Source organism: Simochromis diagramma, unplaced genomic scaffold, assembly GCF_900408965.1.
Source record: "Simochromis diagramma unplaced genomic scaffold, fSimDia1.1 OVJJ01000753.1, whole genome shotgun sequence".
NCBI classification, from domain to species: domain Eukaryota; kingdom Metazoa; phylum Chordata; class Actinopteri; order Cichliformes; family Cichlidae; genus Simochromis; species Simochromis diagramma.
This window is the reverse complement of record NW_024387523.1, coordinates 223,310-250,856: the sequence shown is the minus strand read 5'-3', so window position 1 is coordinate 250,856 and position 27,547 is coordinate 223,310. Positions and strand designations below refer to the sequence as shown.

Sequence of the window (27,547 nt, the reverse complement as noted above, 5' to 3'; positions counted from 1 at the left end):
AAATCACTTGGAGCTGGACTCTGACCATGTGGGTAATGTTGCAGTGTGATGAGGGAGAGGAGGAGGAGGAGGCAGGAGGGATCGTTACAAAATGAAAAAGCTTCATTACTGTGATGTTGTGATCTCCATCCGCCTCCAGGTACTACTGAAGAACATGTCCACGGTCTCCATCCCGGCAGTGATGGACCCGCTGGCGTTTGAGAGCGTGCTGAGCTGCGCCTACACGGGTCAGCTCCAGATGCTCCGCGATGACATCGTCAACTACCTCACAGTGGGCAGCGTCCTGCAGATGTGGCACATTGTGGACAAATGCACGGAGCTACTGAAGGAGGGCCGAGCCGCGGCGGCGGGAGGGAGCGGCGGAGGTGGAGGAGGTGGGGCTGTGCAGGATGGAATGAGTGGAGCTGGAGGATCAGCCAACTCTGGCTGTAGCAGCAGCAATGGTGACGGTGGAGCAGGTGGTGGTAATGGAGCTGCTGGTGCTGGAAGTGTTGGTCAAGTCCAGGTTGTTGAGTCTAACGAGCCCCCGCGAGCCTCCCAGCCTCCCAGCCGCCCGTCGGTGAGCGAGAGCCAATCACCCAGCAGCACCAACTACTTCAGCCCCAGGGACGGGAGCAGCTTTGGGGGAGGTGGCGCGGCTGCAACGGGAGCTTCTGGGGATGGAGGCGGGGCTAACAACACCCCCAGCTACTGCACTCCATCAGGAGGCGAAGAAGCCTTCCTTATTGAGGAGGAAGAGGAAGCCGAGGAGGAAGAGGAGGAGGTGCTGTACCATCAAAGGAAACGAGGAAGCACAGGAGGAGGAGGCAGCGGGAGGAGGAAGAAGATGAGCTCAGTGTCAGAGCAGGAGGTCGGGGTCAGCGACAGCTTTGGGGTTTCATCCTATCAGGTGAGGTCTGAGCAACCTGAAGATAGTCGACCTTTAATTTGTATGAAGAGCTTTTATTTTGAAAGAAAAGTTGAACTTTAATAATCGAGTTAGTGTTTACAGTTTGTTTGTTTGTATCCTGTGTTTTCTGTACATAATGTGAAATATTTCAATAAAAGGACGGAGAGGACTCTGCGTTGCCGCTGCAGAAGCGTCCCACCTACAGCCAGCCCAGCATCATGCCTCGCAAGCAGTGGGTGGTGGTGAAAACCGAACGGACAGAGGACGACGACCTGATCGTGGTCTCCGGGGAGGAAGGAGGAGAAGACGAGGAGGATGAGGATGAGAGGGAGATGGAGCTGGCACGAGAGCGGGAAAGGAGCAACTTCAACATCTCAAACGTCAGGAGCCTTTCAGGCGAGCTCGGGGGCAGAGCGGAGAACGATATGGAGTCACAGGTGAGCTGGAACTGTAGTGTAATCAGATTACAGCTTTAATTATCCTGACAGTAGCTGAGGGGCGGTTTGCTTTGTAGAAATAATGACGCAGACCTGTTGTAAGCTGGTGCTGTGGTGGTTTTGCATATGACCAGTAGAGGGCGCTAAAACGTCACACAAAGAATTTCTAACTTAGAAATTTCTATCTTTAGTTGAAATAAGTTACAGCAACCAGAATGTATAAAAAACATAATTTTTAACTGAAAACTTTCTTGATTTGTGCATCTGCTCTACAAATAAACTTGATTGATAGATATTTTTATATAATCTTAACCTCTAATATGTTTCCCTGTGTGTAGGTCGACTACTGCCAGTCTTCAGAGGACTACCTCAAGTTTGAAGGAAGTCTCATGGACCAAACTTTAGCGCAACACCTTCACGACGGCGCTGCAGGTCAGAACCAGAACGCTAACCGGGCGGTTTCGGCGCTGCTGGGTCAGGTTCAGTCTGCAGCCTCGGCCCGGGCTCAGCTCTTCCCACTGGACATGCAGGGAAACCAGATCCTGCTGTACAGCCAGGCCTCCGGACTCCCGCTGGATGCTAGCGCGCCGCCTCTGGGGATGGCAGGCGGTATGATCGGAGGGTCGTCCTTCAAAGGTCCCAGTATGGAGCACGGTGCGGTCCACCTGTCGGTGCAGGGTGGTTTGGGGGTGGATGGCGCAGAGAGCGGAGGAATTGGAGGCGGAGGCGGCAACAGTGGCGGCGGCTCTGGGGGTTCAGGGAAAGTGTTCATGTGTCACTGCGGGAAGACGTTCACCCACAAGAGCATGAGGGACCGCCACATTAACATGCACCTGGACCTGCGGCCCTTCCACTGCCCCGTCTGCGCCAAGAAGTTCAAGATGAAGCATCACCTCACCGAGCACATGAAGACGCACACGGGCCTGAAGCCGTACGACTGCCTCGGCTGCGGCAAGAAGTTCATGTGGCGCGACAGCTTCATGAGGCACCGCTCGCACTGCGAGAGGCGCAGCGGGCTGGGAGAGAGCGGCGAAGGTGGAAGCGGCAGCGACGGAGGGAGGAGAGGTGGAGGAGGAGGCGAGGATGGTCCAGATCTGATTTCCTCCCCTCACCTCCTCCTGTCTGCAGGTGAGGGTGGGCAGGGAGGCGTCCTGGGAGGTGGAGCGAGGGGAGGAACGTCAGTGTTGTCCCCGCAGCACGGCGGCCTCTCAGCCGCAGGAAGTGGCGGCGGTAACAGCAGCATGAGTAACAGCAGCAGTGCCGCTCTGAGCAACAACATGGCCGCTGCTGCAGGGGCGCTCCTCGGGGCGGTCTCCCAGAGCCAGGGTCAGGGATCTGTGATGTTTGGCGGTCTGGGGTTGGGTCGGGGTGCGTGTGAGGAAGACGTGTGCGAGGTCAGTGCCAATGAAAGTAGCGTGACTTAAACCAAAATGTGTGTCGAATCCAACGGGCGCCTCTTTCCAAGCAAACAGCTGCTGGTTCCTGCTGCTGCTCTGAAAAGAAGAAGAAGCTCAGTGAGAAACTGTGAAACTCTTTTAACTGCCGACAGGTTTCAAACAGAACAGAGGTCGAGTAAAAAACAGGCGAGGCTCCCGTTGGACGCGCACAACCTGAAGGACCTCCAGGGAAACGAGACTTTGAGTTTCCACTCATCTGCTGTGGTGTTTCTGAGACAAACGTGTGAAACTTGTTGTTGTCCGCAGTTCACAATACTCTGAATCGTGGCCTGGTAGAAGCGGACCTTCTGTCTCGGAGTATTTGTTTAAAACGCCTGAGACGATTAGTTTATTCTGAGTGAAGAATATGCGCGTGCGTCCGGAGGAAACCAAAAACTAAAAGACAGCGCTTCTCTAACCGTTACCTTCTGTGGGGACATTATAGTCTCAGTAGAATAGAAAAATGGCTGTTCTGAATTGCTGTGACTTTCTGCAGTATTGTTTTGTGATATATTTGCTACGATTGGAGTAAAAAAACATAAATCTGCAAAAAGAAATTGAATCTGAAAAAAATATTTGTTTTTTTTAAAAGCTCCGGGGTTCATGAAACTCTCAGCTGACTTAATCAGACGCTAAACGTTTGTTTGAACCAAGAAAAATGCAGATTTGTGTTTTTTCAAACTTTCCTCACAGCAGCAGCAGCCCTGCAGTCTTTCCTGCCTCAGACCCACAAAACAGACCAAACTCAGCACTGCCATGTTGTTTGATGATGATGCTGCTGGCACCAGTTTGAAGCCCAGCCTGAGGATTCAGCTCCGAGAAAACAAAGAGCCACGTGTAGCATATAGACTGTATGTAGAAGATGGACACAGCCACCATGGCATGTTCTAGCTACTCCAACTACTGACTATGGAACACACCATACACGAGGAAACCGTATATATAAATAGGCACAGATTTCTGCTAGTTAGACTCATAACAGACTAATAATTTAAGATACGATAAATTATTTAATTCTCTGATACTTCCATTAAAAATGCTTCACAAACACAGTTCACTCAGATGATGTGAGGCCTGTAAGCTACAGTCAGTACCGTCAGTTTAGGGAGACACATCCTAACTTTGGGACTTTGTAAAATCTAATGAAGGGAGTTATATGGAGTACAACTGATATGAAGGGGGAAATATTAATAGAGGGCAAGATAACTTTGTACCAGGCTTTAAACAGCTGGGAGGAGGCCTCGGGGCAGAACCAGAGGAGCTTGAGGAGGTGACTGAACTCAGCTTAGACCCAGGTAGGCAGCAGAAAATGGGTGGATGGCCTTAACATGTTTATTTCATCTCTGAAATAACCTGCATTTCATGCCTGGGCTTTTCCATCTGGTATAAATGATAATAAATAATAAACTGTGCTCTTGCATGGTCTGCAGATCAAACTGAAGCTCAGCAAACATCAGCAAATACACTACAAAATAAAAGCTTTGAAACATCCAGCACAAACCACAGTTACACCATTAAAGTTTAAGTCTGTAGCAACAAAATGCAAACTGGACTTTAAGCCTGTGTTGGATTTACACGTGGTTCTTTATTTTAGCTGAAGCTTCAGTCGCGCCGTCACAAAGGGAAGCCCGTTGATCTCAGTCATGCATGAAGGGAGGAATATTTCTTTAGGCTGCTCATTTATTGACGTGTACAGCTCGAGCCTGACTGAAGTGACTTTCGAACATGTTCGCGTGTAGAAGTTCAAAAGTCGGAGCTAAATTTATTTCAGCTCTACACAAACACAAACACTACCTGTAACTGATCACTTCCCCTCTGGAGCTTTTATAGCTGGAGGCGACTAACTTACTGTTTTGCTGCTGCTTTCACTTTATTACTTTGTTGTTTGCAGAGTTTTGGGGCTTTGAGGAGTATAAAATATTCTTGTTGCTGTAAATATATAGAAATATACGTCATCTACTCATCAGGCCGGGAGCGACGTTTAGATGCAGATGTTGTTTGATCTGATTTTTCAGAGGAGGAAGTCTGTGAGAGTTTCTCTACCCTCCTACCCTGCAGCCATCTGTTCAGTAATGTTTAGCTCACTGAGGTCTTATCTAAGCTACACAGTGTACCTCCTCTGAGTGTCTCACAGCACATTTAGATAAAGTTATGGAGGCGGGTGAAGACTGAACCTCATCTTCAGCAGCTGTTCTGCACACTGAGAGTCAAATATCCTTAATTCTGTTTGTTATGAAGAGAGATTTCTGTCTTTAATTATATTTTTATTATTATCACACTTTTTCTGCCTTTTTTTAAATTTCTTTAAAGGTTCTTTGAGGAAAATGTGTTCCAGAAGTTTGTAAATGAAGGTTTTAGTAGACTGCGTTATACCCGTGCATCTCAAAAAATTAGAATATTATTAAAAAGTTTATTTTTTCATGATTCAAATGGGGAAAATCTTCACATATTCTGTATTCATTACATGTAATGTTTCATGCCTGTATGGAAGCATATTACCAGGAATGATGTCATCTGTCATCTACACAGCCGTCAGCTTCCATCTGATGAAGAGCTTCATGGAGATGTCAGTTTTCTTTTCGCGCAGCACCGAATGATTTGATGACCACGTTGTTCTCTGAGCTTGATTGGTCCTCGAGCTCACCTGACTTTAGCGTTAATGGAGAATCATCAAGAGAAAGATGAGAAACACTCGACCAGACGAGCTGACGAGCGCCATCAGAGCAGCCTGGACTTTAATAATAATCATCACAGTTTGAAAACACGCTTCCAATATTTCACTTTATGTGTAATGAATATGAACATGGAATATATGAAAATTTGATAGTCGTGATATTCAAATGTTCTGAGATGCACAATTAGAAAACATAATATAAACATAAACAGGGCTTTTTTTTTGGGAGTAGACGATTAGATTTTGGAGCTTCATTCTAAAAATGTTGCACATTGATGAGGGAACAATGACATCATTGCTCTACTGCTTAACCCTTAAAGTTAACAGGCTACCATAAAAACATAATAATATTAGTTATTATTGAGCTCATAGGGAGGAAGCTGATCTATATATACTTACTTTACATCTTTGGTGGGTCTCTATATGTAGAAGAACCTAATAGTATTTAAAACATAATGTAGAGGTCTGCAGTGAGTCGTGCTTTCATTTTAATTTTCGGATATTTTCCTCAGTGTGGTTTTTAAATGTTACTAACTGGTTTGATGCAATTACTAAAAAAAAAATAATTCTTTGATTAATTAAGTAAAAATAGTCGACCTTTCAAAGTCTTGAACTTTCGGACTGTTTTTTTTTTGAAAGCATTGTTTTTGTTTATTTACATGTTGTTTGCAGAAGTTTGAAGTTTTTCTTTGTTCACTCACAAAAAGAGCAAAAAACACTGAACTCAGATCAGTTAGTTTAAATGTAACCTCATAGTTTCACTGTACAGATTGTTCTTTAGAGCCGCTGTGGTTTAAGTGCAGTACTTACTGTGTGCTGAGACTTTACAGCGTCAGTGCTGTGTGAGGCGTTTAGGGACCGTTTTATTGCTGCTGAGAACACAGACAGGTGTATTAAACCACAGGTGAGCAGTTGTTCAGCCTGAATCCCATTTACCCTCGAAGATTTTACCTTTTTCTGACCACTATTATAAAAAGAACGGAATCTTTATGGCTTACCTCCCCAAATAAAGTTAATGTTGAGTCAGTGCGCCATCTTGTGGTACGAATTGGTATTGCACTGAAGAACAGCCCAGTCTGCAGGATGAGTATGCAGATGTTTTAGACCCAGATGTTTTGGAGCTTTTTATTCACATTCTGTTGATCGTTTAGTTTATTTTGAAAGGTTTTCAGGTCTGTGCTAGAGTGAAGATAAAAGAGAAAATTACAGTGATAAATACAAAATGAGTGCAATTAAAGAGAAACGTTTTCCATGACGGAAGGTGTGTTATTATGTGTATCAATAAGTCAGTCTTTTCTGAGTGACTTTCCTTTCAAAGAGCTGTGCCGCCCTCTGGTCATACAGGTGTTACTGTTACACACATCTGCAGCAGTGTGATAGTTGTGTGTGTTTATGAAAATCAGACGTGCAGCACAGAGCAGTTATTGGTGACCTCATGAATATTTAGCCTTTAGAGATGTTTTCCAGCTCAAAGAGATTCAGAGTGAATGTTTTACCTTCTGTGAAGGCTCAGCTTAGATGTTTTCTACGCAGGTTTGGAGCTCAGACTCGGTGCAGACTGTTGGCTTTTGTACAGTGACCTTTGACCTCCAGAGTTTCCTGTATGACTCAGATTTGGTTGTTTGGGTTTGATCCTGTTTGTTTTTGTCAACTGCTGAACGGCTGCAGAGAAAACCCAGCGACTGTGTGAGAGACGTCTAAATATGATGATTTCATGCTTAAATGTGGAGATTAATGCATTTAAACACTTTACACACGATGGTCATGTGACCAAAACACGTAGTTCATTTGTTTGTTTATTCATCCAGTTTTATGTTCACAGAAACTAAACCTGTTTAAACCTGTTTGTACTGACGGTAATTTTTACTTCAGGAGTCGTTGATGTTGGATTATGTTCAGGACGTCAGAGTTAATGTTTCCATGTGGTGTAAACTGATACAGGAAGGTCAAATATGGGTGTGTATCTGATAAAGTATGTGTTAAATAAGAGATGTGTTTTAACAAAAGGTAAAGCTGCTTTGAAAATAATTCATAATGTGACAAAGAAGAAGATAAAACCTGAAGAACATGTTTTCTGCATGGACGTGTTTGTTCCTGAAAGCTGCTCAGACCGCTCTGATAATTCGAGCTTCTTTTCTCACCTGAACATCTTTAAATGCAGATTTGTTTCCTCTGAAAACAAAACAGGTTCCAGACCAAAGATGGTTCACAGTATTTGTCAGCTTCGACCCTCCGGTGTGTGACGGGTCTGAGCAGATCTCGATGCCTTTACTGCCTGGGTTGAAATGATGAGTGTAGATGTTATTATTCTGTTTCCTGCAGCTTTCACCGTTAAACTGTACTGAAACTAAAAACCATCAGTCTCCATCACAGGAAAAAAAGGAGCTCAAAATATTTTTACTGAGAGAAAAGAAACGATGGAAGAATCTCAGAGTTGCTGCTGAAAACCCGACTTTAGTATTTTTGTTATTTTCATACATGAAACTTCCTTGGTGTCCTCTGACTGACCAGCTGATTGTTGAACAGTGATAACAGAAAATGACGTGTAAATCCTGAGTGGTACTAATAATGTATTAAACTACGGTACATCAGTATTGTCCTCCACCTTGTAACGAAATGATGGATTAATAAATTATTTGGTGAAAACAACCTTTGTTTGACGACCGGATCATTTTACTCCTTCTCTTTGATGACTTTCATCAGGCTGCATGTAAACAGACGTGCTGCATCACCACCAACCTTTCTAAGTCGTTTTCTTTTCTGCTGTTATGGAACATTTAAAGCTGCATAAATTGATTTCAAACACGAGTGAGTCATCTAATAATTATATTAATTTTGTCATTATTGTCTGTACAGTGTGCGTTACACTGGTGCAGTGTCTCCTCACAGGAAGCTGGCTTGGCCCTGTCTGTGTGGCGTCTGCTCGGCGTCTTTCTAAGAGACGTGGTTATCTCGGCTGGACTGTATGGAATAAACAACCTTTCATAATATTTTTGATGCCCTCGGTCGTTACTCTTTTTAAATGTAAGTAGTAATAGACTGGCTTGTTTTTTGCGCATACATGTGTGAGGACGTGCTTGTTCTCCCAGACGAGGCATCTTTGCTCGTTCACGTGACCACACCTCCCTCTTTGTTTAACATGACGTTATAATTACATTTAATTCTGGTATTCATGATCTTATTTAGAAAAAAGCTGCTCCTAGTGTGTGTCTTTTTTTTTTTATTGTTCATTTAACGACATTTTTGTGGCTCTAAAAACATCTTGATCACAACATCTTCATCATTCTGTTTTTATTTTGTATTTTTGTCTGGAAATCTCCTTTCACACATTTAAGAATCCTTCCTTTGGTTTCTTTAAAGCCACCAACTTTATTATGTTTATTGGAGATTATAAGAGAAGTCACGCCTTAGTTTACACGTGAGCAGGAGATATTGGTATTATTATTATTGCTGTTTGGGTTTGTTTTATTGCAACAAACAGGAAGAGGGAAAATAGATTGTGGTTGTTTATACAAATTTCAATATCTGTCGATATTCAAGGACGGATTTTGATGTTTCAAGATATGAAACCCAAAAATGTCTAAGAACAAGGAGCAAGTGTTGAAATGTCTGCTCTTAAAGGCAGCTGTATTTCAGGGTTAAGAACAGTTAAGAACACTCGGTCTACACGAGTGGTTGTCGGAAATATAACATAGAGTGATGATAAATTTAGAAAGCCACAACATTCACTGTAAGAGCAGCTACACCTGCAGAAAGACGGGCTCGGTGGAATCATGAAGCTGGTTTGAAATGACTGACACACTGAGACGTGAATGTTTGCTGAGCAAAGCTTTAATCAGAGATTTCGTCAAGCTTTAAAAAGCACAGAACTTTATACAAACACACAAGTGCTGTGAAAACTTCTATTCTCCATTAAAATGATGTAAATACAGACTGCAGTTTTCTGTCAACTTTCTCTTCAGTTAACCTGAACGTTACAGGTTCAGTTCCAGGTGTCACTCAAAGTGAAGCTGCAAACACATTCAAAATAAAAGCACCAACAAAACACATTCAAAAAGAACACTTCACAACAATTATTCTTAATAAATGGTAAACAAAACAATAAGTTATATTTGATAATGTTTACTAATCATGTGTAACGCTATTGATTCCTACATATGTAATTAGTTTCTAGTTGCTTGTTCGAATCCTCGGGGAGTCAAATAAACATGAACAGTGAGTGAAATGGACTGATTCTTATATAGCACTTTTCTAGTCTCCCAGAGTAAGCGCTCTATACAACATGCCACATTCACCCAATCACACCCAGTCTCACAAGCACTGTCTCTATACTTAGTGCTTTCTAACTACATTCACACTCCGATGGATGCATCAGAGAGCAACTTGGGGTTAGTATCTTGCCCAAGAATAATTGACATGCAGACTGGAGGAGCCTGGGATTGAACCACCAACCTTCCGATCAGTAGGTGACCTGCTTTACCTCCTAAACTACAGCCACCCAAAACAGCACATAAAAGGTGTTCCTCAGGCACATTGTGGTTTATGGCTCTGCCACCCCATCGGCCTACTTTACATTCATTATTTAAAGCAAAGCTTCTTTCAGCCTCACAATAACCATCCACATACTGCTTTTATCTGAAACACACAGGTTTCAGTAACTACTTCTAAACTATTACATTTACATCTGTTGTAACTTTGCGATAATCGTCGTGAATCTCTTTCACAGCAGTTATTAAAGTTATTATTTTTGATCTTTTCACTGTTAATAGTTTACCAACAATTAACCATGTTTATCATAAAGTATTACCAACTCAAATATCAAAAAATAACAGATAGAATTTTATTTTGATATTTGACTGTGACTGTTACCGTTGACAGATTTTATCTTGACTTCAGCAAACATTACTCCACCGTGATAATAAAACGGTGGATATTGTATCTTTTTATGTTTTAGCAGTAAATTGAGAGCTATATCATTTTTTAGACAATGGACTTGAGGCGTGTATTACAAGAATTATTATTTTATAAATGACACAAAGATTACATTTTTACTTACTTTTACTTAATTTCAGCCGTAGCCTTAATCTAAATGTGAAATTATTGTTTGTTGATTTTATCTTTTTGTTTTGTCATTGTTCTACTTTGTGTTTGATTCTATTGCTAAGTGTCTTTGGATGTCTTGAAAGGTGCTTTTAAATAAAATGTATTAATAATAATAATAATAATAATAATAATAATAATAATAATAATAATATTATTATTATTATTAGTAGTAGTAGTAGTATCATAAGTAGATCTGTAAGTTCGAAGTATTTGATATCATATTGTTAAAGCCAAATCTAATTCCGCACGACTACCACGATCAGTTTTGGGGCTAAACTGAGCTGCATTACTTTAAAATGAGAATAAAAATAGCGATTTATGGTTTGTATCAGTTAGCAAAGATAAATAAAAGCCTAGCTGGACCTTAAATGGCTGATTCATCACTCAGGCACTAAAGTCCATGTTAGAGAAAGAAAGTGAACAAGTAGAGCGCGAGTGGAGACTTCGGCTTAAAAAATGAAAACAAAGCATTAATAATGTTCAGCGTGGATTTAACTAAATTTTTACAATTATTTTTTTAAACGTTCCTTGTTGCATAAATGAGATGGGGCATTATGAGATACAGTTTTCGACAATCTTACCACCATTGAAGCATTTAATGCAAATGTAATCATGATTATCAGGTCTGTAACAGCGAAATATGTTTTCGGAGCCAATGGAGTTTGCAATATTTGTCAAGGCCTTTGTTGTACTGCGTTTTATTTCATCTCTTTTTTCATCTGAATCAATGTTCATCCCACCTGGCCTGAATATAGCTTCAAACACAAATGCCTTTTCTCCCCACTTGTGTTTATTAAAGAGTTTTTGAAGCGAATCAGTGATCTTGTAGTTTCCATTTGGATTTGCGCAGCTTGTTAAACATGGAGTAGCGTAAGAAAAGAAGACCAACAAATCACCATCCTGACCTTCAAGATTTAGATTCTGCAGAAGACGCCACTCTGCATGTTGAGTATATAGATAGACCCCGTTGTTATTGGTTATGTATTTTATTGGGGCTACCACAAATCTAGAAGTCCTGAGGATGCCATCATTGAATTGTATCCGTTGGTTTGTATCCGTCACCCTTCTTAGGTCATAAGAGACTCTGCTTTCATCCTTCGGAATACTTGCGGCCACGGCATACATTGAATATACATTGTACCTGTCACGAAAAAGACACACACACACACACACACACACACACACACACACACACACACACACACGGTTTATAGAGAGCTTTGTGACAGCTGGTAAAGATGGCTAACATATATGTCAGATGGATGTTGTTATATTTGTATTTGGACAATTCCCTTCACATAAAGAACAATAAAACAAAAAACAATTAGTGATTAGTGATACAAAGTAAAGATATAAATATATTATAATAATAATAATAATATTATTATTATTATTTTCAGTCAAGAAAGGCGAGGTCATCAACATGTCCTCTGAAACAAAGCCAAGATGGATGGTAATGGAGCTGTAGTCCTCTCTTACCGCAGCTTTATTTATGTAGAGACACATCATTACATGCAACACGGTGATAATCTGTAGCAGCATTCCTCCTGTTAAGTTGTTATAGTTTCTTATTTTTTATTTTTATTTCATTTTGACTGTTTTGTTTGGGTTTTAGTTTAGTTTCAGTTCACTTCAAAGTGGGTTTGCTTGTTTCACTTTATCTTTTTAGCTATTATTGTATGGAGCATGTAGGGACATGATTACAGATGCTTCCTCTGTGTTTTGATTTGATTTTACTTAGTTTACCAAATTCATAAAATCAAGTCTAGCTTTTAATTTGTATTTTATTGTATTCAACTTATTTTTTTTAAGTTTAGTTTTAACTATAATAATTCTGCGTGTAACCACATGTCACCACCTTATCACATAGGTCAGCTCTGCCGAACTTATCGAACACCTTGACAGCACATGAAAACAAATTTTAAAAAAATATTTAGTTTCATAGACCATAGATGATGCTGACTTACTCGTGTCTGACTGTTCTTGTTAGATGATATATGAGTGTCGCGAGCTGGTTTTGGTTTATCTCAGCCAATTTTCCAGCAGACAGAGAGAAGAGCATCGTCACTGTGATCCACCAGAGACCAGCCATCTGCACTCAGAGTTTCATAACAGAGCAGAGTTATTGACATCTACACAGGCTGTTTCTCACAGCAGCTTTTCTTCACTCATTGCCTACTCTATGTACCATCAGTGGTGCATTTATCATCCCAACAGTAAAAACTTTACAAAAACATGTGTGGCGAGACTAGTAATCAGTGCTGTGATTTGGTTAAAACTGAAAGGAGAAAGCTGTGTTCTCGTGGAAATGAGCTCTTTTTAAGTGTAAATATTTCTTTAAATTTAAATGTCTTCCTCTTCCTCAGGACCTCCACAAACCCCTCACTCAGCCAACAGCTGATTCAAACCCAGAGCTTTTTGCTGTGGAGCACAAATACATTTAACCGGCTGTTACCAAAACATCTTCCACTGAGCGATTTAACATCAGCTGACCCTTATTTGCATGAAAAGGTGTCCACATCTGGAGCTCGATGTGAGAGACTTCAGGTTTTTAAATAGAATTTAAGACTTTTTTGAATAAAACTTTAATGTGGTCACTACTCACCTTTGCTGTTTTGGTGTCCCCAAAAATGTCTGAATCAATTTTAGTCGAGAGCCGGTTTTTGGACACTGTTGTCAAACGTCCTAAAACCAGAGTAAAACCATGTAAAATCACTGTTTTATACCAAACCAAACTGATCTTTCAGTGTTTCTTACCTGCAGTCAGGTGAGTCGTTGGTCTGTTTTTAAACTTTTTTTCAATTATTCGTAAAATAAATGTTTTATTTTCAGGACAGGATTTTTCAGATGTCTGTTTCTTACAGCCAAAGTCACATCTGAAACACTCCTGTCAGTGTTTGACCAACATATCCTAATCTTAAGAGCCAATCACAGGGCAGTATCCATCTAGCGGGTGTAACTTAACATCATTACTTACTGCAAAACAGGCTGATGTGGTGGTGGTTAAAGCACTCCAAAAAAGGGCATGAAAGTGTTTCTAAGAAGAAAAAAAGAGGAAGACATGAGTCATGAGAAAAAGGAGGTGGAGAAGGAACCGCCACCTCCTGCTGCTGATAAGGAGACATGCTTCAGGTAAAAACTCTTGTCAGTGAATCAGAGATTCATACCTTTTCTCCCTCTGCCACACAAACACCTCATAATTCACCTGAAACACGAATTCAAAAAAAAAAAAGAGTTATTTAGAGAAACCCCAACAAATACATCACCCTGTAACATCAAATCATGCACATTGTATTCATGTCACTTCAGACCTCTCTTAGAGGTCTGAATCTCAATATTCCCAATAAATGTACCTCAGTGCAAAAACTTAGCACAAATACAGTCCCTATCAAAAGTTTAGGACCACTTGAAAAAAATGGTAAAAAAAAATCATATTTTGCATAGTTAGTGTCACAATCTGAAAGCAGGGACTCAAGCGCAGAACAGGTTGACGTCTCAGAACACCGTTTATTTACACACCAGTGCGATAATATATACAGTGACGGGTAAAAATTCAGGGTTCCAAGGGATCAGGGGAAGGCTCTCTCTCTCTCACGCTCGCTCACGTCCTCACATCCAACTCACACACGTTTGTACAGCTGGGAGGTCACAGGTCCGGGAAGGTAAACTGGAACAAGAAAGGGAAAAATCACTCACAAGTCACGAAGGTAGGGCGTAAAGGTACAAGACCACAGGAGCTGGGGAGAAAGACTAACGTCAGTAGCACAATCATCCAGCGATGAGAAGATCTGTGGCCCAGCCTCAAATAGTAGTCGGAAAATCAGCTGATCGCCAACAGGTGTGTGAGCCAAGGGCGGGAGCCTGCAGTGAGCTCCGCCCAGGCAGAGAGGTAGGGGAGAGAAAGAGAGAAAGCAAAAACACAAGTGTAGCCTTGTGAGGCCGGCTGGGCAGGCACGGGGACCATGACAGTTAGATCTTAACAAGGTTCCAAGTCGAGCTTCAACATGCAACTAGAAGAGATGGGAGTGAGACACAACATTTTTTGAGCATGCAAACCTTGCTTAAACTTAAACAGACTGTTTTACAGCTGATCAACAATTTAAAGTCATACCTAAAAAAAAAAAAAAAAAACCCCGTAAAAAACTCAGCAATGAATAGCTTCACCATTATTGTTGATCACTTCAAAAAATTGTTGCGGCACCGCTTGAGCCAAGTGTTTCCATGAGGTGAGTGCGAACATATCTCCAAGTGTCTCAAAGTGTCCAACTGTTGTAAACATCCCTTGCTATCCATCCCCAAAGGTTCTCAATTGGATTTAGATCAGGGGAACACGCAGGATGGTCCAAAAGACTGATGTTATTCTCCTGGAAGAAGTCCCTTGTCCTGCGGGGATTGTGTACTGTAGTGTTGCCCTGTTGAAAAACCACACAGATGAAGGCCCTCAGTCATGAGAGATCCTCTCTGCAACATCTGGACATAGTCAGCGGCCGTTAGACGACCATGCACCTCCGGAAGCTCAATTGTTCCCATGAAAGAAAAAGCACCACAGACTATTATGTTCCACTCTGGCACGTAGAAAACATCTCAAGTGGGATCTGCTTGTCATGCCAGTAACATTGGAAACCATCAGGACCATCAAGGTTACATTTTTTCTCATCAGAGAACAAAATTTTCTTCCACCTTTCAATGTCCCATGTTTGGTGCTCTCTTCCAAAGTCCAAATGGTCAGTTCTGTGGAGTTCAAGGAGACAAGGCCTTTGAAGATGTTTTTTGTTTTTGAAGCCCTTCAGTCTCAGATGATAGTTATGGGGCTGCAGTCTGCACCAGTAACGGCTTTAATTTGGGTTGAGGATTGTCCAGTGTCTTGACAGACAGCCAATTGGATCCTCCGGCTCAGTGCTGGGTCTTCCACTTGACTTTTTAGTTGCATAACCCTCAGGATCATTTATTGGAGATTATGTATCTGAATTTCAGGAGCAGGACCACGCCTCCAAACACGCTCCTTCCGGGTGCCATCTATATAGGTTCCCCTAGTTCTGCAATCTGATCATTCTCGTTTACATGCCCCACCCTCCCTCCCTCCTTGTTTTCCATTCTTCAACTTCTTCACTCCTATTTAGTACATGGGGATCTGCCAAGCCCGGGAGCCATCGCCAGTCCCCTTCAAGGCCTTAGCCAAACTGCAGCTTAATTCATGTCAAAGCATTCACTTTTACCTACTAAAACGCTGTCCAACTTAAAATGAGGACATGGGCCCATAGTGAAAGAAATTCCAAATGAATTGTCTTACTGCATCCCACCTCAGCAGCTAGAGACCTTGCTTATGCAGTTCAACAACCCGACCACGTTCAAAAAGTGAAAGGTTTTTGCAGAGGTGTGGACTCGAGTCACATGACTTGGACTCGAGTCAGACTCGAGTCATTAATTTTATGACTTTAGACTTGACTTGAAAAAATGTTCTAAGACTTGTGACTTGACTTGGACTTTTACACCAATGACTTGGGACTTGAATTGGACTTGAACCGGTTTACTTGAAAAGACTTGATATTTCACACCAAATATAAAATTTAACATGCATATTATATAGAGATTGAAAATGTGACGTCATTCAGGGGTAAAACCGCAAAGGATTCTGGGAACTCGTGGCAAGCGGTACTAGCGCACGCAGGCTTTCAATTAAAATCAGTTATACAGCGATAAAAAGAAACACAAAAATGGCAAGAAGCTGTTGTATTATTAACTGCAATAGCCGGTCGCATGACAGCCACGGGAAGCCGACGGGTAAAGAGATCGGTTTTATCGGATTATGTCGTTGAAGAGAAATTGTTCGAGCCATGTTTCCGAAGTAACAAAGAGGCGACGGGTGGCCTGGATTGCAGCCATTCAAAGACCAAATATAACGTCCCAGAACACTCCAGCTCACAGGTTAGTCTGCTCCAAGCATTCCCACAAAGGTCAGTCTGCTGTTGTAGTTAATGCGTCATTTTCATAACATAATTGGTGATATAGGTTACAAGCAAGTCTGGCGCTGAACAGAAATTGTCGCGCTATGCTCCTTTGTTTATTGTGCATAAATAGTGAATTGTCCTGACACAATATTGCATTTTGCTTCTGTTATTATGGTACATTGACAAAAACATATACTTTTATTCACAGGATAAAACTGTTGTTTTGTATCACTAATTGCCCAGTACGATTATAGCATACAATATTGTCACTGCTACATTTCTGTAACGCGTACCAGAAATTATTTCCACTGCTAATTAATTACCGTGGAGCTTAAAGGTCCTATTAATAAACGGTTAACGAATGTGTATTTATGACGACGATTTGTGAGACTGGTAAACTTATGATATGTACGATGGTCTTTCGTTCTACACGGTGTATTTCAAGGTCCTGCACCCATCCGTCAGTAAACTGTACCTGGGCTTGTTGCAGTGACCGGAAGTTACTATCGTGCCAAACTAGGTATCCCCGACAGAATTTGTTTCCCCTGCGTCGGGAGCACACGCTGGACTGTCCAAATCACGGACAAACAGTATCCCGCATTGTTGATTTTTCGTTCACAAACACTTCTTATTATGACGCATTTCTCCTGAAACTTTGGAGGATTTAGCTCTTTATATAATAAAGTTACAGGAGAATAAAAATAGTTATTAGCCAAAATGTTTATGGTTTATTAAAATAATCCCATCTGATACCCCGTGAGCAATAAATATATAATTTTCTGTTGTAATCCTCAAACTGAATGGTAATGTAATGATACTAATTTTTCACAAAATGAAAACATCAGTACTTCCTGCGTGCTCCCAGCACAGGGGAAACAAATTCTGTCGGGGATACCTACTTTGGCACGACACCGGTCCTACAACCGCATCCAAGAATAACATGCAGCTTATCTCAGAACTGTCGGTGAAAATTATTCTTGGAGCTAGGTTTAATTGAGCTGCATTTTAAAGAGGTGCAATTTCACAATTTGTGTATATTTTCTAAGTTCACTATTTTGTCATGTGTTGAGAAAAACACAGATTTAAAAATTACATGGTCTAATATTTACATTTAGCATATAACTGCAACATGCTTTTTTTCGTTGTTTTTTTTTTAAAGACTCGAAAGGACTTGAAATTCAAAGTTTCAGACTTGTGACTTGACTCGGACTTTTACACCAGTGACTTGAGACTCGACTCTGACTTGCCTGACATTACTTGAGACTTGACTTGAGACTTGAGGATAAAGACTCGAGACTTACTTGAGACTTGCAAAACAATGACTTGGTCCCACCTCTGGGTTTTTGCCTTTGCCATCAGAACATCATGACAGTGTGATTACCTGTCAGAAAATGACAATGAATACACATTTTTGCACAGATTTGGCCTTTTAAAGGCATGTGGTCCTAAATGTTTGATCAGCTGTGTTACGACCCTGGTCATGTTTTGGATCACAGTGGCTGCATTTTGTTCCGAGTGTATTCTGTGCCTTTAAGAGTCTCTGCAGGTCCTTCCCGATTGGAGAACTAGCAGCTGCTGAATGGTTTCCATCATCAAGTGTTTGTTTTAAAAACACTCTCCAGCAGTTATTCCCTGGCAGCAACTGGCAGCAGCAGCAGACCCGTCCTTGGCCTCCAAACCAACTGTGATGAAGTTTTCCGTGTGTCTTTAGAGACTCATTAATCTTTGAATATAGTGTGGAGATACTTTCACTTATAAATAGGCACTGAAGCAGAAGGGGTGAACTGCCTTATTATTTTCTGTACTTTTTTCTCTTGTTTATTTAATTAGGGAGTTAGGGGTAGCACTTGTCTTTTGTTTGGCTTTTGTTTCACACAGGGTTTAGGTAGCACCTCCCTTTTTGAAATAGCTTTGTTTGTTATTTTGGCCTTTGGTCACCCCGGAGTTAAAGCTTTCAGTTTTTGGTAGTACCTTAACCTGTAAATTGCCTTCTGGATATGGCTTTGGGGATCAAAGGTCCGGCCACTTTCCTTTTAACCCCTATGTTGTCCTCCTGTACCCCTAGACCGGGACGTAACAGCTGTTTAACATCCTGTTTCGGTTTAAGAGTTGTTTTCAATAAATTGCAAGCTCAAAAAAATCCAACCATGCAAAAGATGATTTTTTGCAATTTTTCAAGTGGTCTTAAACTTTTGTTACTCAGTGAAAAAACATTTTTGAGAGACTAAAATACTAAATGCAAAATTTAACAGGGAAACTAAAAAAGCTGAAGAGGAAGTGATGAAGTGAAGACACAGAAGCCAGTATGATTGAGCAGCAAAATAAAGCTGACTGATGTAGTTCTACCACTGCATTAAATACTGACCTGCAGCTCATATTCATTATGACTTATGAAACACATTTACGTCAATATTTTGGTTTTCTGTGAGCTGGTATTTGTTTAGGATTGGGTTTAGTCAAATGCAAAATATAAATAAGACATTAAATACATAAATCACGTCAAAAAAATTTGAGATTTGGAGCGGTAGCATCTGTGTGATGGTTCTCTCAGTTAGTAAAAGGTTTTGGCTCTGGACCTTTCCAAAATGGCACACAGCTGGCTTCTCAGTATGACTTGGTGTGTTAAACATTTTATCCTCGGGCTATGAAGAGTAAAGCTGGGGCAGGTTTATGCTTTTTCATTTGTTCATTTTTTTGTATTCATAGAATAAACTATAACTTTGTACTGGACTTTCACAGCCGGCATCTTTTACATATTGCTTTTGTAATGCTGCAGTCTCTCTCCTCTTACCCTTTTCTGCAGAAAGATACATCTGGAACATCACAGATTGAGATCAGTGTTGTTGTGGTACACAGTAAACTCTTCCTCTTCTCTATTTCTTTGTGTTAAACCACACAATCATGCAGTCATGAGTAATGTTTCTTCCTCTTTAACTCACTTTATGTGTGTTTAATATTTTAAGAATAATTAAATTATATAGCCCTTTGTGAACATCACCTGGGTTTCATCTGAACCTGTTAAAAAACCCAGCAAATATACGTAGATTAATGTTTGCTAATGGTAAGTAAAAAAACCAAAAAGTCCTTCAAGCTGGACGAAGAGATAACAAAAATGTACTTTATCTGTCAACATTGCAGGTAAACACGCTTTTATCCTGTTTTAAAAGGCTTAATGTTTTTGTAATACATTAAGCCTTTTAATTTAATTTAAGCCTTTTGCAAGATATGAAACCTAGAAATGCCTAAAAACATTTCTAGGGGAAAGCATTGAAGTGTCAACTGTTTTGGAGACTCTTAAAGGCAGCTTTACTTCTGCTGAGAAATGTATTTTCACAGTTTCACAACATCATTCTTACTTGTCATTACCACAATGACTCCACTTTTATCTGTTTACAGTGTTATACATACTTAAATGTAGGAGTGATAATTATGTTTTGTGTCTGTGTGTTTGCATAGATGTAAGTCATTGTGACTCTAAACACAATAACTTGAAAAGCTGTGAATGAATCCTGATTAAACTTTGTGGGGGTGTCGAGTGGTGTCCTGTTAACAATCCATCAAAGTTTGTCTTACATCCAGCGTATGCTTCATGTCAACGTAAAGATTTATATGCAACAACTGACAAAAAGCCTTATAACTTAGAAACTATGACTTTTATAAGTTTGTGTGTTGTCAATAAATAGAAAATATCATGTCACATTTGACCTCTGGCCTCAATTTTACATTTCAAACCTGCCTTTCTTTTATGTTGACCCCAAATGTCTTAAAGCTTTAAAGAAAGAAAGTATTGTCAGGAGAAGAAGAATAAGCTGCCTAGTTATTTAAAAATATACTGTAGTATTTATAAATCAATACCTATTATTCATTACATACTTCTACTCTGTCATGTTTCCCTATACTGCCCATACTCCCTATACTGGAGGTTTGCACTCTCAGAGTGTTTCTATTATTCCAGTACAAGCAGATCAAATAAAAACATGCAAACAGAGCTCAAAGTGAAATTTCCACTGTCCTCCTTCTCTGACTCTTGTGTTGTTTTTGCAGCCTTCTCTCGGTTGTTCTTACTTTACAACAATTTTGTGGCAGAGCTGCCATCGTGTGTTAAAATACACAGTGTAGCTCAAATCTGCAACAACTTCAGCTGATGACTTGTCAACTTTCGAGCTGCTGAGCAGCAGAGCAGTGTTTGTGTCTTTGAATAAAATGCTGTGTCTGACAGACACTTTTTAAAGAAACATCAAATAAATTCATACCTGCAAAGAAACGCAGTGATGCATTTTCATCAAGAAGGAATAATTATTTCTGTGTTCTTCTGAGCAGTTTACATATGTGTAAAAGACTGTTACTGGCTACTGTCTATTCTGTCTATTCTAAAGTCCAGTATTAATTCCTTGGTCTTGTCCGTGTTGAGGATGAGGTTGTTTTCCACACCATAGACAAGAACGTTGTCTACTACACTGTTAAAAAACATCCTAAAACAACGGTAATATTCCGGCAGCTGGGGCACCAAAATACGACCGTGAAATAACAGAAAATCACTCCCCATAAAAATACGGTTATTTCTAGTAATGAAAATACAATTAGTTGCGCTAATTTGACATGGGATCTCGCCTTTTTCAAGTGCCGCTAAACATTAAATCAGGAACATGTTAATGTGATTAAACAATGAAATCATCGATAAATAGGAAAACAAAAAAACATCTTAAAAAAACGGAAATATTCCGGCAGCTGGGGCGCCAAAATACGACCGTAAAATAACAGAAAATAACTGTCCCATAAAACAACGGTTATGTTCAGTAAGGAAAATAGAGTTTGTTGCGCTAATTTGACATGATTCTGCCTTTTCCAAGTGCTTTTAGACATGAAATTAGGAACATTTTAACGTGATCAAACAATGAAATTACCTATAAACAAGGTCAATGAATGTGGCAATATGAATCATAATACGTAAATGTACAGAAATATACAGTTAACCGTTGGTTTAAATAATAATGGATTGCATGCCCTGGGACAGACTGACAGAGGCGAGGCTGTCATATCGCACCAGAGCTGGAAACATCACCTGATAAAGAAAAAACAGACAGACTGAATGAATAAAAGAAGGCTTCTTCATTGCACATTTTCAACCAATCATTAGCCTCTCCTTTCACTCTAGACCAATCACCGATCAGGATGAATTGCACTACTGTACGTACTGGCCATCGCCAGTAGGTGAAGTGTCTTGACCACCGACACAACGACGGAGAGTGTCCGAGCCGGGGCGCGAACCGGCAACCTTCTGATCACAAGGTGAACTGCCAACTCTTGAGCCACGATGGCCCTAACTAGCAACGATAACAATACTTATGTGATGTAACACAAGCTTATAGGGACCATGTTATATGCTTTTCCATGGCATTACATTTGAATTCAACAGTTCAATCTTTCAAATAACGGACAGATATTTGTGAAACCGTGATACATTTGTGAATGTATTTTAACAATCTAAATATGCATATGCACAGACAGATACATTTAATAATCATGAAAATTATGTTTCATTACATTACAGTGATTTAACGTTAATTTACATTTGAAATGTGAAGTCAAAGTCTACGTAACTTTAATGATATTCTAGAAGAACAGAACATTACTGTAAAATGCACAGTAAAATACCTTCATATTAGGATTTTTTCCTACGGTCGCAGCCCTACCCGCGACCTGGTTGTTGTTATTTCACATTCATTGGCCGATGCTTTGCGTCATGTTATTATGTGTCCCAACATCCAATGGAATGTTACATTGTTTTCATGGCCACACCCTCACCCCAGGTGCAGAGGCCTATTTCTGTCCTGAGATTTATATTAATTGCAATTCCTAACTCTACATTTCTTTGTTCAAAATTTATAATTAGCACATTGTGGCATACAAAGGAATCTTAACAAAGAAGCTTACAGAGACAGGTTGAACTTGTTATTCAACCCCAAGCTGGTAGGGAGCGCTCTTTATTAAAACACTTGCTGTTGCTACGATGTGCCTCAAGCTTGAACAACAGCACAACAAGAAGTCACTCATGGTACAGCACTCTCTCTACAAAACAACAGCTGTCAGTGACGCTGCACCACGGCGTAAACACAACATTCAAGATAACAGTTAAAAGTAACGTAACCATAAACAATAAAACAAGAACATCTAAACAGCAGCACATGTCCCAAGGCATGATGGGAGAGAACTAGCTGTTCCCCCAACATGCCACAATATGATTTTTTTTAGTTTTTATTCCTATTAATTATATTTTCACTTGTTCAGACCTTGTTTCAGACCTAGGTGACATGAAATTTTCAGCAAAATTATAATTCAAATACTCCTTTAATTATTGATTATTCTCATTAATTTTCGATCATTTTATCTATTTTTCCATAGTATTACATTTGAATTTAACAGATCATTCTCTCACATAACAGACAAATATTCGTGAAATTATGATACATTTCTGGATGTATTTTTACAATCTAAATATGCATATGTACAAAAAATATATATATTTAAAAAACAAGTAAATTGTGTTTTACTATATTTACAGAGCTGTTACGTTATTTTACCTTTGACATGTAAGATCACAGTCTACTTATGTAAATTTAATGATATCCTAGAAAGACAGTACAAAACTTTAAAATATACAGTAAGATAGTTTGACATTAATATTTTTTGGAACAGTGTAGAGTTCTGTACCCAGACTCGTACCCCCTGTTGATGAGCCCCAGGATGGTGGTGTTGTTAGCGTATTTGATGATGATGGCGTTTTCCTGGGTGGAGACACAGTCATGGGTGTACAGGGTGAAGAGTTTAGGGCTGAGGCAGCAGCCCTGTGGAGATCCAGTGCTGATGGTGAGCTCAGCAGACACGCGTCCTCCAATTCTCACCACCTGTGGTCTCTCTGTCAAAAAGTCCAGGATCCAGTTGCAAGTGAGAGTTGGGATGTTGACGTCACTCAGTTTCTCGATCAGCTTGCCCGGGCGGATGGTGTTGAAAGCAGAGCTGTAGTCCAGGAAGAGCATCCTGACATACGTGCTGCTACTCTTCAGATGTTGCAGAGTGTGGTGCAGGGCTAATGCTAATGCCCTGTGGTGCAGGGCAAATGCTGTTGCGTCATCAACTGATCGATTGGGGCGGTATGCAAACTGGAGGGGGTGTATCGTATCCAGGACCATGTGGTTGATGATTTGGGTAGACTTTGACTGTTCATCTGACCAACGGTGCACCGCCTGGAGCTTCCTGTTCCAGCTCCTTTTGTAGGCATTTGGGTTTATCTGACTACCATTAAAGCATTTGATGCAATGGAAATCGCCATTATTAGTTTCGTTACAGCGAAATAAGTTTTCGTGATCAATGGCTATTCCAATATTTGTCAGGGCAAAATTTATCCTGTCTGGATTAATGTCCTGCCTAGGTGGCCTGAATAAAACGTTAAATACAAACGCCTTTGCACCCCACTCACATCCATTAAAGAGACGTCTGAGCTGATCAGTGATCCTGTATTTTCCATCTGGATCTGCACACTTTTCGGCACATGGACTGGCATGAGAGAAGAAGACCAACAAATCACCATCCTGACCTTCAAGATTAAGATTCTGAAGAACACGCCACTCTGCATGTTCAGTATATAGACAGTCCCCCTTTTTATTATAGACTTTTTTCTTTGTGGCTACCACAAGTCTAGGAGACCTGAGGATGCCGTCATTCAATTCTGTCTGTTGGTTTGGCGTCACCTTTGTGAAGTCATAAGAAACTTGGTCTTCATCCTTCGGAACACTTGCGGCCACTGCATACATTTCTTCAATGTTGTACCTGTCACAAGAAAGAATAAACACAGACACACACAAATATACACATTAAAATTGTGTATAGAGGGCTTAATGACAGCTCATAAAGATGGCTAACATACATGCCAGATGTATGTTATTACATGTATACTGTTGTTATTGATGGCAATATTATGGGGAATCCCCTTTACATAAAGAACAATATAACAAGAATTAAGTGATACAAAGTTTAGATATAAATATATCATTATAATAATTATATAATTATATCATTCAGTTCAGAAAGGTGAGGTCCTGAACATTTCCTCAGAAACAAAATTAGACTGGATAGTTATGGAGCTGTAGTCCTCTCCACATCACTGCTCTCTTATATCAGCTTTATTTATGTAGAACTTTATATATTTACAGAAAGCAAAGTGAAAAGACAAAGAGCAGCAGGAAATAAGAACTGAGAGAGGATAAATTCATTATCAGATCAACAATAGTTACAGAGACACATCATTACATGCAACATGGTGATCTAATGTCTTTAGTTATTATTGTATGGAGGATGTAGGGACATGATTAAAATGCTCCATATTTTGATTTTTATCTTAGTTAGTTTTCCAAATTCACAAAATCATTTCAGTGATATTTTTTTAAGTGAAGTTCTTTATTTTTATTTTTATTTTATTTCATTTAACTAGTTTTTTTTCCACATTTGGTTTTAGTTTTTAGTTTAGTTTTAACTGTAATAACTCTGCTTGTAACCATATGTCATCACCTTATTACATAGCTCAGCTCTGCCGAGCTTATCAAACAGAATTCATATGAAAACAAATAACAAAAAATGTTTAGTTTCAGAGACTGTAGAGCAAGCCTATTTAAATGGCGGCCCGCGGGCCAAATGCGGCCCAGAAGCAACCTGCGAGTGGCCCTGCCTGTGGTCCTGGCAGAAACACAGAGAAAACGCAAAAAATGAATTCATTAATTAATTTAAAAAAAATAAAAATTCCTACAGCGTAGTGTAGACTGTGAATGCAACACTCCTAGTAGCCTAGCAATATTTAACCCACAATGCACCGTGATGTAAACATATTAAACAATCATCGTAATATATGATGCGACAACAGCATGTCTTTCTCACTCCAAAAGCGCAAAATTGACAATGAAAACTGTCGGTTTAACCCTGCCTGGACTGACAAATACTTATTCATTTTACCGAGTTTAATAATCTTACAACAGGAGTTGTACTACCACGGTGAGGGTCCTGTACAGCCCAAGAGAGAGCTGCAGCAGCTTCCCTTCGTGTTTGCTTCTTGGCGAAGAAGAAAAGACCTTTCACAGATTCTGAAACAATGAAATACTGCATGCTGGCCGTGGTGGATGCGGTGAAAAGTGAGTGTGACATCTGCTATTAAAAACGTACCCCAGTAGGACAGTTCAAATATTCGTAGAATTGAAGTTCTGGCGTCAGACGAGTTTGAAATGCTGTTAGATGACCTGAAGAAAACTGATGTAATGTCTATAGCAGGAGATCACAGACAGAACTGATAATGCACAGTTATGCGTATATGTCCGTTTTTCTGGATGGGAAATTGCTCGGTTTACTACCGTTAGAGGGACACACAGCTGGCGAAATGATGTTTGAGGAGATTTAAGCTCTTTTTGAGGAAAATGGCTTGGATATGAAGCGTGTCTGTATACTTGTGACCGATGGGGCTCCATCCATGGCAGGAAAAGTGAGTGGTCAGCGAAATATTTATTTTAATTTGAAAGGGAATTATCAAAATGTTTTTTGTTATTATTATTAGTATTTCAAATGTGCAAAAAATAGTTTAGTTATAGCTCCCTTTTTTTTAAATGGACCTTTTGGTGTGCATTTGTGAGAGGTCACCACCAGATTTATAGGGGAAAAGGAATAAAAAAAAATACTTGTTTTTCAGTACAGTTGTGTGGGTTTGAAATTGATCATGATCTGCTGCTTACTGGCTTCAAAAAAAATATCTGGCCCAGATAAATTCCTTGGTTTGAAAATCTGGCCCAACTAACTTCGTAGTTGAATAGGCATGCTGTAGAGGATGCTTAGTTACCTGTCTTTGATACTTGTGCTTATCTGTTCAATAAGTTCTGCAAGCTTCTTTTGGTTTATTACAGCCAAACTTCCAGCAGACAGATTGAAGACCATCGTCATAGTGATCCACCAGAGAAGGGGCGTCTGCAATCAGAGTTTCTTAACAGAGCAGAGTTATTGACATCTACACAGGCTGTTTCTCACATCAGCTTTTCTTCACTCATTCAGTAATCTGTATACACCATCAGTAGTTCATTTATCATCCACACAGTAAAAAACATAATGAAAACATGTGTATAGATCCTTCTAATCAATGCTGAGATTTGGGTTAAAGTGAAAGAAGAATGCAGCCTTCTCATTCAAACCGGAGCTTTTTGCTGTGAAAAATAAATATATTTAACTGGCTGTTACCAAAAGATCTTTGACTGTGTGATTTAACATCAGCTGACCCTGATTTGCATGGACAGGTGTCCACATCTGGAGCTTGATATGAGACACTTCAAATGTCAGACTAAAGTTAATTTATTTAAATAAAATTAACCCTTTATTGACCAAGCATCATTTAAGCCGCCTGGACTTTTTTCTAACTGCATTAATAAAGGATATATAAAACTCCGACTTACAGTCGTTTAAAGAGCGCTTGTAAAATCGTCAATAAAGGCTTTAAGACTCAAATGTGGTCACTACTCACCTTTGCTGTTTTGGTGTTCCCAAACTGTCTGATTCAGTTTTGTTAGAGAACTGGTGTTTGGACACTGTCGCCAAATGTCCTTAAATCAAAGTAAAACCATGTAAAACCACTGTTTATAGCAAAAACAAACAGATCTTTCTTAAGTGTCTCTTACTTGCCGTCAGATCGTTCAGGTAAATGTTTGTCACCGGCAGGGGCGGAGCGTGGGGGTGGCTTACTGGGCTTAAGCCCGGGTTGTTTTGTCAGAAGCCCGGGGTCTTTTGGAGTGTAATTTTTTCATAGTTAGATGCCTGGCTGACAACTGTATAAAACAAAAAGTACACACAATATTCGAAGCACATAGTGCACACTGTGGGAATTTACGACTGTGCGTGAATCCCCCCTGATATTGGTATGATCCGAGCTCAGGCACTAAGCAACTGAGCGAGGGGGCGGGGCTGCAGCCAGGTGCTCTTGTGCCTGTGAGTGCGCTGTTGGAGTAACGGAGCCAGCCATACTAAGGAGAGCTTAAGTT

General features: G+C 40.2%; 3 protein-coding genes across 5 annotated transcripts in view; 1 reads left to right on the top strand and 2 right to left on the bottom strand.

Moving 5' to 3' along the window:
- zbtb22b (zinc finger and BTB domain containing 22b) overlaps window positions 1-7,809 on the top strand; it is a 33,596-nt gene extending 25,787 nt beyond the window's left edge. Inside the window, exons 6-8 of the mRNA XM_040020612.1 lie at window positions 140-889; window positions 1,048-1,326; window positions 1,665-7,809. Of these exons, the coding sequence (XP_039876546.1) occupies window positions 140-889; window positions 1,048-1,326; window positions 1,665-2,750 (2,115 nt within the window). The 3' untranslated portion in view covers window positions 2,751-7,809. The remainder of the gene's footprint in view (window positions 1-139; window positions 890-1,047; window positions 1,327-1,664) is intronic.
- Window positions 7,810-9,222: 1,413 nt separating this feature from the next.
- On the bottom strand, window positions 9,223-14,358 carry LOC120726734. 3 transcript variants are annotated; one of them, XM_040020621.1, is made up of 6 exons: window positions 14,236-14,358; window positions 13,707-13,744; window positions 13,517-13,576; window positions 13,145-13,224; window positions 12,507-12,631; window positions 9,223-11,680 (listed from the first exon to the last, which is right to left on the bottom strand). In XM_040020621.1, the coding sequence occupies exons 2-6, from the start codon at window positions 13,735-13,737 to the stop codon at window positions 11,092-11,094; spliced, it is 885 nt and encodes a 294-aa protein (XP_039876555.1). In that variant the 5' UTR covers window positions 13,738-13,744; window positions 14,236-14,358; the 3' UTR covers window positions 9,223-11,091. The 3 variants fall into 3 exon arrangements, 1 of the variants encoding a protein (XP_039876555.1); XR_005694374.1 differs by lacking the exons at window positions 13,517-13,576; window positions 13,707-13,744; window positions 14,236-14,358 and adding an exon at window positions 13,297-13,501 and having other exon boundaries at window positions 9,227-9,665; window positions 9,942-11,680; XR_005694373.1 differs by lacking the exons at window positions 13,517-13,576; window positions 13,707-13,744; window positions 14,236-14,358 and adding an exon at window positions 13,297-13,501 and having other exon boundaries at window positions 9,224-11,680.
- An 8,731-nt stretch (window positions 14,359-23,089) lies between these two features.
- LOC120726733 lies at window positions 23,090-27,206 on the bottom strand. The gene is made up of 3 exons (XM_040020620.1): window positions 27,034-27,206; window positions 26,362-26,501; window positions 23,090-24,314 (listed from the first exon to the last, which is right to left on the bottom strand). The coding sequence occupies exons 2-3, from the start codon at window positions 26,460-26,462 to the stop codon at window positions 23,165-23,167; spliced, it is 1,251 nt and encodes a 416-aa protein (XP_039876554.1). The 5' UTR covers window positions 26,463-26,501; window positions 27,034-27,206; the 3' UTR covers window positions 23,090-23,164.
- Window positions 27,207-27,547: the final 341 nt, after the last annotated feature.

Coding starts and splice junctions, on each gene's coding strand:
- LOC120726734 (XM_040020621.1), bottom strand. CDS start 13,737: ATGAGGTGTTTGTGTGGCAGAGGGAGAAAAG. Junction 13,577..13,706: donor GTGTGGCAGAGGGAGAAAAG/GTATGAATCTCT, acceptor TTTTCTTCTTAG/AAACACTTTCATGCCCTTTT. Junction 13,225..13,516: donor CCACATCAGCCTGTTTTGCA/GTAAGTAATGAT, acceptor CTCTGGTTTTAG/GACGTTTGACAACAGTGTCC.
- LOC120726733 (XM_040020620.1), bottom strand. CDS start 26,462: ATGACGATGGTCTTCAATCTGTCTGCTGGAAGTTTGGCTGTAATAAAC. Junction 24,315..26,361: donor AGCACAAGTATCAAAGACAG/GTAACTAAGCAT, acceptor TTCTTGTGACAG/GTACAACATTGAAGAAATGT.